This window comes from Zonotrichia leucophrys, unplaced genomic scaffold (genome assembly GCF_028769735.1).
Source record: "Zonotrichia leucophrys gambelii isolate GWCS_2022_RI unplaced genomic scaffold, RI_Zleu_2.0 Scaffold_200_88929, whole genome shotgun sequence".
Classification (NCBI taxonomy): domain Eukaryota; kingdom Metazoa; phylum Chordata; class Aves; order Passeriformes; family Passerellidae; genus Zonotrichia; species Zonotrichia leucophrys.
Window position 1 is genome coordinate 42319 of NW_026992405.1, and position 13285 is coordinate 55603.

General features: G+C 55.5%; 1 protein-coding gene across 1 annotated transcript in view; it reads right to left on the reverse strand.

Moving 5' to 3' along the window:
* The window catches only part of CACNA1A (calcium voltage-gated channel subunit alpha1 A), a 57262-nt gene that overhangs the window by 11794 nt on the left and 32183 nt on the right, over positions 1–13285 (reverse strand). The window contains exons 30-38 of the mRNA XM_064738151.1: positions 12517–12627; positions 11650–11733; positions 11418–11534; positions 11258–11323; positions 10169–10269; positions 8849–8999; positions 8100–8227; positions 4722–4818; positions 1130–1235 (exon numbers count right to left, since the gene is read on the reverse strand). Coding sequence (XP_064594221.1) covers positions 1130–1235; positions 4722–4818; positions 8100–8227; positions 8849–8999; positions 10169–10269; positions 11258–11323; positions 11418–11534; positions 11650–11733; positions 12517–12627 — 961 coding nt within the window. The remainder of the gene's footprint in view (positions 1–1129; positions 1236–4721; positions 4819–8099; positions 8228–8848; positions 9000–10168; positions 10270–11257; positions 11324–11417; positions 11535–11649; positions 11734–12516; positions 12628–13285) is intronic.

Sequence of the window (13285 nt, forward strand, 5' to 3'; positions counted from 1 at the left end):
ACACCAGTGGGTGACACGGGTGACACCGGTGGGTGACACCAGTGGGTGACACGGGTGGCTCTGCCCATCCTCAGGGACACCCCGGCCTCCCCAGCCCCTTGGGGACACCCTCCGTGTCCCCCCATGTCCCCTCGTCTGCCGTGTCCCTTTTGTCTGTGTGTCCCAGTGTCCCCCATGTGGTGGCCGTGTCCCCCAGTGTCCCCCGGTGTCCCCCATGTCCTCGTGTCCCTTTATGCTGTCCATGGCTCTTGTCCCCTCATGTCCCCCATGTGCCCCCTGGTGTCCCCATATCCCCCCATATCCCCAGTGTCCCCCAATATCCCCATGTCCCCATGTTCCCCCATGTCCCCGTGATGTCCTCATGTCCCCATATCCCCCGGTGTCCCCGTGTCCCTCCATACCCCCTGGTGTCCTCAATGTCCCCATGTCCCCCAATGTCCCCCATGTCCCCTGGTGTCCCCGTGCCCTCATATCCCTGTACCCCCCTATCCCCCCCATGTCCCCAGTGACCCATATACCCGATGTCCCATTCCCCATGGTGTCCCCTGTGTCGGTGTTCCCCTGTCCGTCCGTGCCTTTGGCGATCTTGATGTCCCCATATCACCAGTGTCCCAGTGTCCCCATATCCCACATTGTCCCCATATCCCACGCTGTCCCCTCGGTGTCCCCCTGTCCCCTCGGTGTCCCCCTGTCCCCCCGTCCGTGCCTTTGGCGATCTTGATGTCCCCATATCACCAGTGTCCCCATATCCCCCGTATCCCCTGCTGTCCCCATATCCCACATTGTCCCCATATCCCACGCTGTCCCCCCACTGTCCCCCTGTCCCCCAGTGTCCCCCTGTCCCCTCACTGTCCCCCCGTCCGTGCCTTTGGCGATCTTGATGTCCCCATATCACCAGTGTCCCCATATCCCACATTGTCCCCATATCCCACGCTGTCCCCTCGGTGTCCCCCTGTCCCCCCGCTGTCCCCCTGTCCCCCGGTGTCCCCCTGTCCCCCAGTGTCCCCCTGTCCCCCCATCCGTGCCTTTGGCGATCTTGATGTCCCCATATCACCAGTGTCCCCATATCCCCCGCTGTCCCCCCGCTGTCCCCCTGTCCCCCAGTGTCCCCCTGTCCCCCCGCCCGTGCCTTTGGCGATCTTGATGTCCAGGGCCGTTCGGATCAGGGCCATCAGGGTGGAGTTGAAGTGCACCGTGTTGTCGTCGGCCACGGGCAGGTCCATGCGGAGCAGCCGCTGTGGGGGGGGGGGACACCCCAAATTTGGGGAGGGGGGGGTCAGCCGGCACCCCCCCAACCCCCCCATCCCGAGGGGGAGGGGCTGGTGAGAAGGCGGGGGCGGCCCCGCCCAGCGGGCGGGGAAACTGAGGCACGACCCCCCCCACCCCAAACCCTCCCCCCGGCCTCCCGCCTTCTCCCCATTGTTTTTTTTGGGGGGGGGGCGCGGCCAAGCGGGACCCCCAAAATATTTTTTTTTTGGGGGGGGGTGGGGGCGGCACATGCGGCTCATGCAGCGGGTGGGGGAGGGGTCATTCCCAGTCCCATTCCGGGGTTTTTTTTGGGGGGGGGGGGTTTGGTGCAATCCGGCATTTTTGGGGGTGGGGTTGGAGGGGGGGGGTCACACACGTGCGGGGGGGGAGGGGTGGGGATGATTTTGCCAGGCCTCAGCCCCGCGCGCGGCCCCTCCCCCTCAGCCCCTCCCCCAAAAAACAGCGGCCCCTCCCCCCCCCAACCAACCCCCCCCCCCCCCCCCATGCAGCCCCGCGAGGGGGGGGGAGGGGGAGGGGGGGGGGTGCAGAGCGAGCGATGCCGGGGGGGGGGGAAACTGAGGCACGGACCCCTCCCCCCCCTCCATGCCCGACCTTCCCCCCCCCCCCCAGACCCCCCCCTCAAGATGCAGGACCGCCCCTCCCCCACCCCACGATGCAGCTGCGGAGCCCCCGCGGTTGGGGGGGGTGGGGGGAGGGGCCGTGCAGCAGCCGGGGGGGGGCCGGGGGGGGGGCTCACTGAGAGGGGAGGGGGTGGGGCTGGGAGAGAGAGGGGGGAGGGGTCCCCTAAAAATGGGGGGACCCCAAATTGGGGCTGGGGGGGGGCGTTGAGCCCCACAAGGGACCCCAATTTGGGGCTGGGGGGGATGGTGGAGCCCTTTGGGGGGGGGGGGGCTCAAAAGGAGAAATTTGGGGGGGCTGAAATTGGGGCTGAAGGGGGCGCTGAGCCCTTTGAGGGGAACCCCAAAATAAGGGACCCCAAATTGGGGCTGGAGGGGGGGGGGAGGTCTCGTTGGTTCCTTCGAGGAGACCCCAAAAGGAGATTTTTTGGGGGGGGGGGCTGAAATAGGGACTGGGGGGGCCCTAAGCCCCATAAGAGACCCCAAATGAGGGCTCTGGGGGGGCCTGACCCCTTTTGGGACCCCCCAATTTGAGGCTGGGGACTCTCGTTGGTCCCCTCAAGCAGACCCCAAATTTGGGCTCTGGGGGGGGGAGGGCACTGAGCCCTTTTGGGGGCCCCCATTTTGGGGCTGGGGGGGCTCTCATTGGTCCCTTTCAGGACCCCCTAATTAGGGGCTGGGGGTCTCTTGTTAGTCCCTTCAAGGAGACCTCAAATTGGGGCTGGGGGCTCTCACTGGTCCCTTTAAAGAGACCCCAAATTGAGGTTTTGTGGGGGGGGTCACTGACCCCTTTTGGAGGCCCCCAAATTGGGGCTGGGGTCTCTCATTGGTCCCTTTCAGGCCCCCCCAAATTGGGGCTGGGGGCTCTCATTGGTCCCTTTAAAGAGACCCCAAATTGAGGCTTTGTGGGGAGGGGTCACTGACCCCTTTTGGAGGCCCCCAAATTGAGGCTGGGGGCTCTCACTGGTCCCTTTCAGGACCCCCCAAATTGGGGCTGGGGGCTCTCACTGGTCCCTTTCAGGACCCCCCAAATTGGGGCTGGGGGCTCTCACTGGTCTCTTAAAAAAGACCCCAAATTGAGGCTCTGGGGGAGGTCACTGACCCCTTTTGGAGGCCCCCAAATTGGGGCTGGGGGCTCTCACTGGTCCCTTTAAAGAGACCCCAAATTGGGGCTGGGGGCTCTCATTAATCCCTTTCAGGCCCCCCCCAAATTGGGGCTGGGGGCTCTCATTGGTCCCTTTAAAGAGACCTCAAATTGAGGCTTGTGGGGGGGGGTCACTGACCCTTTTCAGACCCCCCCCAAATTGGGCTGGGGGCTCTCACTGGTCCCTTTAAAGAGACCCCAAATTGGGGCTGGGGGCTCTCACTGGTCCCTTTAAAGAGACCCCAAATTGGGGCTGGGGGCTCTCATTGGTCCCTTTAAAGAGACCCCAAATTGAGGCTCTGGGGGGGGTCACTGACCCTTTTCAGGCCCCCCCAAATTGGGGCTGGGGGCTCTCATTGGTCCCTTTAAAGAGACCCCAAATTGGGGCTGGGGGCTCTCATTGGTCCCTTTAAAGAGACCCCAAATTGAGGCTTTGTGGGGGGGGGTCACTGACCCTTTTCAGACCCCCCCAAATTGGGGCTGGGGGCTCTCACTGGTCCCTTTAAAGAGACCCCAAATTAGGGTTGGGGGGGCTCTCAATGGTCTCTTTAAAGAGACCCCAAATTGGGGCTCTGGGGGTGGTCACTGACTCCTTTCAGGTCCCCCCCAAATTGGGGCTGGGGTCTCTCATTGGTCCATTTAAAGAGACCCCAAATTGAGGCTCTGGGGGGGGGTCACTGACCCTTTTCAGACCCCCCTAAATTGGGGCTGGGGGCTCTCACTGGTCCCTTTAAAGAGACCCCAAATTGAGGCTTTGTGGGGGGGTCACTGACCCTTTTGAGACCCCCCAAATTGGGGCTGGGGGCTCTCATTGGTCCCTTTAAAGAGACCCCAAATTGAGGCTTTGTGGGGGGGTCACTGACCCTTTTCAGACCCCCCCAAATTGGGGCTGGGGGCTCTCATTGGTCCCTTTAAAGAGACCCCAAATTGGGGTTGGGGGGGCTCTCATTGGTCCCTTTAAAGAGACCCCAAATTGAGGCTTTGTGGGGGGGTCACTGACCCTTTTCAGACCCCCCCAAATTGGGGCTGGGGGCTCTCATTGGTCCCTTTAAAGAGACCCCAAATTGAGGCCCTGGGGGGGGGTCACTGACCCTTTTCAGACCCCCCCAAATTGGGGCTGGGGGCTCTCATTGGTCCCTTTCAGGACCCCCCAAATTGGGGCTGGGGGCTCTCACTGGTCCCTTTAAAGAGACCCCAAATTGGGGCTGGGGGCTCTCATTGGTCCCTTTAAAGAGACCCCAAATTAGGGTTGGGGGGGCTCTCATTGGTCCCTTTAAAGAGACCCCAAATTGAGGCTTTGTGGGGGGGTCACTGACCCTTTTCAGGCCCCCCCAAATTGGGGCTGGGGGCTCTCATTGAGACCCCCAAAACGAAATCTCTTGGGTCCTTTAAGAGAGGGGGGGGGGTCCAGCTGAACCCCAGGTGGGACCCCAAAACCCCTTTTTGGGTTAATTTGGGGAAGGGTCCTGCTGGGGGATGGGGAGGGGGGGGGGCGCATCTTACCCAGCCCATCCGGGGGGGGCTCAGCAGGGGCCGGCGGCCGCAGGAGGGAGAAAAAAAAACCAAAAAAAACCAAAAAAAAAACCAAAAAAAAAAACCCCAAAAAAAGCCCAAATTCCCCCGCAAAGTGGGGAGGGGGCTGTGTGGGGGGGAGGGGGCGCCCCCCCGGGGGTCGGGGGGGGTTATTCTACCTTATAGGCCACGCGGGGGGGGCAGCTGGTGCCCAGCCCCAGCGGCGGCGACATGTGCCGCAGCATTTCGTACATGTCGGCGAGGGTCAGGCGGCCCCTGGGGGCGAGAGAGGGGGGGGGACACAGCGGGGGTTACACGGGCGGGGGGCGCGGGGGGGGACGAGGAGGAAGAGGAGGAGGAGGAGGAGAAATTCTTGTGAGGAGGAATAAAAAAAAAAAAAAAAAATAAAAATTTAGGGGGTGGGGGGGTTGAAAGAATGATGGTAAGAAATGGAGTGGAATGGGTTAAATTAAGGGGAAAAATTAAAAGTGGAGTTGCGAAAGAAGTGAATAAAAATGGAATAAAAATGAAATATAAATGAAATTAAATTAAATGACAAAATTTAAATTAAATAAAAACTAGGGCAAACAAGTGAATAAAAATGAAATAAAATTGAATTACAAAAATTGAATTAAATTAAGGATGAAATAAAAAGTAGGCATAAAAGTAAATTAAAATTAAATAAAAATTAAATATAAATTAAATAAAATTTAATGACAAAATTAAATGAAATAAAAACTAGTGCAAACAAGTAAATAAAAATGAAATAAAAATTAAATGACAAAATTTAAATTAAATAAAAAGTAGGGCGAAAAAGTAAATAAAAATGAAATTAAATTAAATGACAAAAATTAAATTAAATTAAGAATGAAATAAAAACTAGGGTAAAAAAGTAAATAAAAATGAAATAAAAATTAGATTAAATTGAATTACAAAAATTGAATTAAATTAAGGATGAAATAAAAAGTAGGGCGAAAAAGTAAATAAAAATGAAATAAAAATTAAATAAAAATTAAATAAAATTAAATTACAAAAAATGAAATGGAATTAAAAATGAAATAAAAATGAAATAAAATTAAATGACAAAATTTAAATGAAATTAAAAATTAAATAAAAACTAGGGCGAAAAAGTAAATAAAATTTAATTAAATAAAAATGAAATAAAAATGAAATAAAAATGAAATTAAATTGAATTACAAAAACTGAATTAAATTAAGGATGAAATAAAAAGTAGGGCGAAAAAGTAAATAAAAATGAAATTAAATTAAATGACAAAATTTAAATGAAATTAAAAATTAAATAAAAACTAGTGCGAAAAAGTAAATAAAAATTAATTAAATAAAAATGAAATAAAATCAAATTACAAAAAATGAGATTAAATTAAAAATGAAAGAAAAACTAAAGAAAAAATTAAATAAAATTCAAATGCAAAAAATGAAATTAAATTTAAAAGGAAATAAAAAAGAAAAGTTAAAATACAAAAAAAAATTAAATTGAAAATTAGATAAAAAATAAAAATTAAAATACAAAAAATTAAATTAAATTCAAAATAAAATAAAAAATAAATAAAAATTAAAATACAAAAAATTAAATTATAAATTAAATAAGAAATAAATAAAAATTAAATTTAAGAATGAAATAAAAATTGAATTACAAAAAGTCAAATTTAAAAAATTAAATACAAAATTAAATTAAAAATTAAATAAAAATTAAATAAAAATTAAATTTAAAAAGAAATTAGATTGGAAATTAAAAAATGGAAATAATAAAAAAAGAAATTAAATTGGAAATAGGAAAAAAAATGGAAAATAATAAAGAAAAGAAATTAAATTATAAGTAAAAAATAAATTGGAAATAATAAAAAAAGAAATTAAATATGATTTTTTTAAAAAAAGGAATTAAATTGGAGATTTAAAAAAATTAAATTGGTAATTAAAAAAACACCTCAAGTATAAAAAGAGCAAATAAATTGGAAATTAAAAACAACAAAAAAAACCCCAAAAGAAATTAAGTTGGGAATTTAAAAATTAGCAATCAAACAAACAATAAAAAAAGCAGTTAGATTGAAAATGAAAACAAAAGAAGGGAATAATTTAAAAAAATTAAAAACAAATAGATATGGATAAATAATTTATTAATAACGAATTGTTAATGGTAAATAATAATAAATAAATAATAATTTTAAAACAAAATAATTTTTAAAATAAAATAATACATTAAAAAAATCACTTAAAATGAAATAATAAAAAATAAATAGTATCAAATAATAACATAAATAACAATTAATTAAATCATTAAAATTAATATAAATGATTAAAATTAATATAGATAATAAACACTCATAATTAATGATCAAAACCAACAGAACAGTTCAAGCAATGACCAAAGAAAGCTCAAACCCAAACCAAGGCAAAGCAGAATTTCCCCTTCCGGCCCCACCCGCGCTGGTTTGGGGGGGGGTTTGGGGGGGGGGGTGCCCCATGCCGGGGGGGCGCGGGAAGCCGGGGGGGGGTCTCCATGCCGGGGGGCTGTGTGACGTATACATGATATATACATTGAGTGATATATATGATGTATATCCGGCGCCGGGAAGCGCATTCCAGCCCCGGGGGGGTTCGGGGGGGTTTTTTTTGAGGGGGTTTTATTTTTTGGGGGGAGGGGGCGAACCTTGCAGGCCACCCTATGGGGGCATTTCTTGCCCAGCCCCAGGGGGGGGGAGATCACGCGCAACAAACTGTACATGTCCCGGTAGTGGATGCGCCCGCTGCAAGAGACACACGTTAGTGGGGGGGTTAAACCCCCCCCCCAAAACCGGGACACCCCCTTGGACCCCCCCCTGAACCGGGGACACCCCCCGGGATACCCCCCAAAAACCGAGACCCCCCCGCCCCGCAAAGTGTACATGTCCCGGTAGTGGATGCGCCCGCTGCAAGAGACACACGTTAGTGGGGGGGTTAAACCCCCCCCCAAAACCGGGACACTCCCCTGGGAACCGGGAATCCCCCCCCCCCCGAAACCAGGACACCCCCCCGGGACCCCCCCTGAACCGGGGACACCCCCCTGGGATCCCCCCTGAACCGGGGATACCCCCGGGATACCCCCCAAAAACCGGGACCCCCCCCGCCGCAAAGTGTACATGTCCCGGTAGTGGATGCGCCCACTGCAAGAGACACACGTTAGCGGGGGGGGGGGTTAAACCCCGCCCGCAAAACCTGGATACCCCCCCAAAAAGCGGAACCCCCTCAAACTGTTACTGCCCCCCCCCCAGAAGTGTCCTTGTCCCCTCCGGGGGTCCTTACCAGGCCGCGGGGTCGTACCCGCATGTACTTATAGGGTCTGGGGGTGTCATTGTCCCCCATTTGAGATCTGGGGGTGTCCCTGTCCCCTGTGGGGTGTCCCTGTGCACCCCTCGGGGGTCCTTGCCAGGCTACCGGGTCGTACTCGGCCCAGACCCACACGTACCCATGGGGTCTGGGGGTGTCATTGTCCCCCTTGGGGGTGTCCCTGTCCCCCATTTGGGGTCTGGGGGTGTCCCCGTGCCCTGCCCTGTCCCTTACCATGCGGCCGGGTCGTACTCGGCCCAGACCCGCACGTACTCGTCCAGGTGGTGCGGGCCCAGGATGGAGGAGTCGCGGGTCAGGTACTCGAAGTTGTCCATGATCACGGCCACGAACAGGTTCAGCATCTGCGCGGGGTTTGGGGACACTCTGGGGACACTTCGGGGACACTTTGGGGGCGCTTTGGGCACTGCTTGGAGGCCCAGCTTGGGGACACTTTGGGGACATTTTGGGGGTGCTTTGGGCACTGCTTGGAGGCCCAGTTTGGGGACACTTTGGGGATGTTTTGAGGACACTTTGGGGGGACTTTGGTGGCACTTTGGGGACACTTTGGGGTCAATCTGGGCGTGGCTTTGGGGCTGCTTGGAGGCACCGTTTGGGGACACAGTTGGGTGGCACTTTGTGGGCATTTTGGGGACACTTTGGGGGCATTTTGGGGATGGTTTGGGCACATTTTGGGTGTGTTTTGGGGGCATTTTGGGGACACTTTGGGGGACAATTTGTGGAGCATTTTGGGGATGCATTGGGGGACACTTTGGGGGACATTTTGAGCACGTTTTGGATGCGGTCTGGGGGCGCTTTGTGGACATTTTGTGGACACTTCAGGGACATTTTGGGGGCTGCTTAGAGGCGCAGTTTGGGGACACTTTGGGGACATTTTGAGAACACTTTGGTGGCACTTTGTGGACATTTTGTGGACACTTTTGGGAGACTTTGGGGACGTTCTGGGGACCCCCCCGGGGGCTGACCAGGAAGGAGCAGAGGAAGATGAAGGACACGAAGTAGAAGTAGGCGAACTCGTTGCCGCACTCGTCCTCCTTGATGCCCGAGTTCTCGTCACACGGCTTCCCGCTGAGGCACGACAGCATGATCTCGTGCCACGCCTCCCCGGTGGCACTCCTGGCGACAAGGGACACCGGGTGACATTGGCACGGTGAGGGGGGACATGGCGGGGGGGGTGGCATAGAGAGAGGGGCACCAGTGTGGCACCAGTGTGGCACTGGGATTACATCGGTGGGGCACTGGGTGGCACTGGGATTATACCAGGTGACACTGGGGTGGCACTGGGATTACACCAGGTGACACTGGGATTGCACCAGGGGACACTGGGGTGGCACTGGGTACCCAGGTGGCACTGGGGTGGCACTGGGACTTAGCCAGGTGGCACTGGGGTGGCACTGGGTACCCAGGTGACACTGGGATTGCACCAGGTGGCACTGGGGTGGCACTGGGATTACACCAGGTGACACTGGGGGGCACTGGGATTACACCAGGTGGCACTGGGGTGGCACTGGGTACCCAGGTGACACTGGGATTACACCAGGTGACACTGGGGTGGCACTGGGACTTAGCCAGGTGACACTGGGGTGGCACTGGGATTACACCAGTGTGGCACTGGGATTACAGCAGGGGACACTGGGGTGACACTGGGACTTAGCCAGGTGGCACTGGGGGGCACTGGGTACCCAGGTGACACTAGGATTGCACCAGGTGGCACTGGGATTACACCAGGTGACACTGGGGTGGCACTGGGACTTAGGCAGAGGACATGCTGGGGTGGCACAAGATACCCAGGTGGCACTGGGATCACACCAGGTGACCCTGAGGTGGCAGTGGGTACCCAGGTGACACTGGGATTACAGCAGAGAACACTGGGGTGACACTGGGATGGCACCAGGTGGCACTGGGACTTAGCCAGGTGACACTGGGGTGGCACTGGGACTTAACTGGGGAACATGCTGGGGTGGCACTGGGTACGCAGGTGACACTGGGATTGCAGCAGGGACACTAGGGTGGCACTGGGACTTAGCCAGGTGACACTGGGGTGACACTGGGATTACACCAGGTGGCACTGGGGTGGCACTGGGTACCCAGGTGACACTGGGATTACACCAGGTGGCACTGGGACTTAGGCAGAGGACATGCTGAGGTGGCAGTGGGTACCCAGGTGACACTGGGATTACAGCAGGGGACACTGGGGTGGCACTGGGATCACACCAGGTGACACTGAGGTGGCAGTGGGTACCCAGGTGACACCAAGGTGCCCCCCAGGTGCCATCGGGGCTCACCTGAAGAGCAGCATCAGCGCCTGGAAGAAGGTGCGGAAGTTGTTGTGCTGGGTGATGGCCGACTCATCATCCTCCTCCTCGATGCCGATGTTCCCGAACACCTGGGGGGGGGTCCAGGGCACCTCAGGGGGGGCTGGGGGGGTCACCTACACCTGGGGGTGTCACCTACACCCAGGGGTGTCACCTGCACCTGGGGGTGTCATCTGCACCTGAGGGGTGTCACCTACACCTGGGGGTCTCACCTACACCTGGGGGTCTCACCTACACCTGAGGGGTGTCACCTACACCTGAGGGGTGTCACCTGCACCCAGGGGTGTCACCTGCACACAAGGGGTGTCACCTACACTTGGAGGGTCTCACCTGCACCTGAGGGGTGTCACCTACACCCTGGGGTGTCACCTACACCCAGGGGTGTCACCTACACCTGGGGGTGTCACCTGCACCTGGGGGTGTCACCTGGCCCAGGGGGTGTCATCTGCACACAAGGGGTGTCACCTGCACTTGGGGGCGTCACCTGCTCCAGGGGGTGTCACCTACACCCTGGGGTGTCACCTGCACCCAGGGGTGTCACCTGCACCTGGGGGTGTCACCTACACCTGGGGGTGTCACCTGCACCTGGGGGGTCTCACCTGCCCCAGGGGGGTCTCACCTGCCCCAGAAGGGTCTCACCTGCCCCAGGGGGGTCTCACCTGCCCCAGGGGGGTCTCACCTGCCCCAGGAGGGTCTCACCTACATCTGAGGGGTCTCACCTGCCCCAGGGGGGTCTCACCTGCCCCAGGAGGGTCTCACCTGCCCCAGGAGGGTCTCACCTGCCCCAGGAGGGTCTCACCTGCCCCAGGAGGGTCTCACCTGCCCCAGGAGGGTCTCACCTACATCTGAGGGGTCTCACCTGCCCCAGGAGGGTCTCACCTGCCCCAGGGGGGTCTCACCTGCCCCAGGGGGGTCTCACCTGCCCCAGGGGGGTCTCACCTGCCCCAGGAGGGTCTCACCTGCATCTGAGGGGTCTCACCTACCCCAGGAGGGTCTCACCTGCATCTGAGGGGTCTCACCTGCCCCAGGGGGGTCTCACCTGCCCCAGGAGGGTCTCACCTGCATCCCGATGATGGCGTAGATGAAGAAGAGCATGGCGATGAGCAGGCACACGTAGGGCAGGGCCTGGGGGGGGCACAGCATGGGTGGTCACAAAGGGGGGGTCTGTGGGCGGCATTTTGGGGTGGGGGGCGGCATTTTTGGGGTGTTTGGGGGTCACCTTGAAGGACTGCACGAAGGTCCAGAGCAGGATGCGGATGGTGTAGCCCTGGCGCAGCAGCTTGATGAGGCGCGCGGCGCGGAACAGCCGCAGGAAGCTCAGGTTGATGAAGTTGTTCTGGTGGAGGGGGGAAAAACACCAAAAAAAAAAAAAAAAAAGGGGGGGAAGGGGATAAAGGGGACCCCAAAAATGGGGTCAGGGCAGGGGAAGGGTGTTGGGGGTCCCCACCTACCCCGAATTCCGTCACCAGGATGTCGGTGATGCTGCCCAGCACCGTCACGAAGTCGAAGATGTTCCAGGCGTCGCGGAAATAATTCTGGGGAAGGGGGGAGGATGTGGGGTCCCCGATATTGGGGTACCCCTGGAGTGGCCCCATAAACCTCGGGGTGACCCCAAAGTGGAGCCCTGTACCCAGAATGAGCAGCGGCAGATGTGGGGTGTTCGTCCCATGAGGTCCTTGGGGTCCACTGTGGTTTTGGGGTCCCCAACATTCCTGGGGTCCCCTGTGGTTCCTGGGGTTCCCTCAAGTTTTGGGGTCCCCTGATGTTTTGGGGTCTCTTGAGGTTTTGGGGTCTCCTGAGGTTTTGGGGTCCCTGAGGTCCTTGGGGTCCCCTGAATCAGTTTTGGAGTCCCCAACATTCCTGGGGTCCCCTGATGTTTTTGGGGTCTCCTGAGGTCTTTGGGATCCCCTGAGGTTTTGGGATCCCCCCGAAGTTTTGGGGTCCCCAACATTCCTGGGGTTCCCTGAGGTCTTTGGTGTCCCCTGAGGTCCTTGGGGTCTCCTGAGGTTTTGAGGTCCCCAACATTCCTGGGGTCTCCTAAAGTTTTGGGATCTCCTGAGGTTCCTGGGGTCTCCTGAAGTTTTGGGGTCTCCTGAGGTCTTTGGGATCCCCTGAGGTCCTTGGGATCTCCTGAGGCTTTGGGGTCCCCAACATTCCTGGGGTTCCCTGAGGTTCCTGGAGTCCCCTGAGGTTTTGGGGTCCCCTGAGGTTTTGGGGTCCCCTGAGGTTTTGGGTTCCCCAACATCCCTGGGGTTCCCTGATGTCACCCCCATGTCCCCATGGTCCCCAGGGTCCCTCGGGGGTCCCCCCAGCCCTACCAGGACCCCGAAGGCCATGATCTTGAGGAGACACTCGAGGGAGAAGAGGGAGGTGAAGACGTTGTTGAACATCTTGAGCACGTTCTCGTAGGTGTCCGAGGCGTCGTAGAACTGCGGGGACAGCGCGGGAGGGACCGTGGGGACAGGGGGACAAGGTGGGGGGGCAGTGGGGACAGGGGGACAGGCTGGGGGGGCAGTGGGGACAGGGGGACAGGGTGGGGGGGCAGTGGGGACAGGGACGGGGGCCTTTCCTGGGTCCCAGGGGAACGGGGACAGCTTCTGGGGGGACAGGGACAGGTCCTGAGGTGCAGGACAAAGCCGAGCTCCAGGAATGGGTCCAAGGATGGTGAATTGTGGGGTCGGGGTGGGTCAGGGGGACAGGGACAGGCCCTGGGGGGACAGGGAAGGTCCGGGCAGGACAGGTCTGGGGGAAGGGGACCAGGCTGTTTTGGGGGGACAGGGAGTCCTGGGGGCGGACAGTTTTGGGGGGGACAGGGACAGGCCTGGGGGGACAGGGGATCCCAGAGCTGCTTTTGGGGGGGACAGGGAAAACGGTACGAGTGCAGGACAAAGCCGAGCTCCAGGAATGGACCCAGGGATGGTGAATTGTGGGGTCGGGGTGGGTCACAGGGGGGACAGGAAGGCCCTGGGGGGGACAGGGACAGGTCCTGGGGGGACAGGGACAGGCTGCTCTGGGGGGACAGGGACAGGTCATCCCTGTTGGGGGGACAGGGACAGCTCTGGGGGGACAGGGGATCCCAGGGCTGCT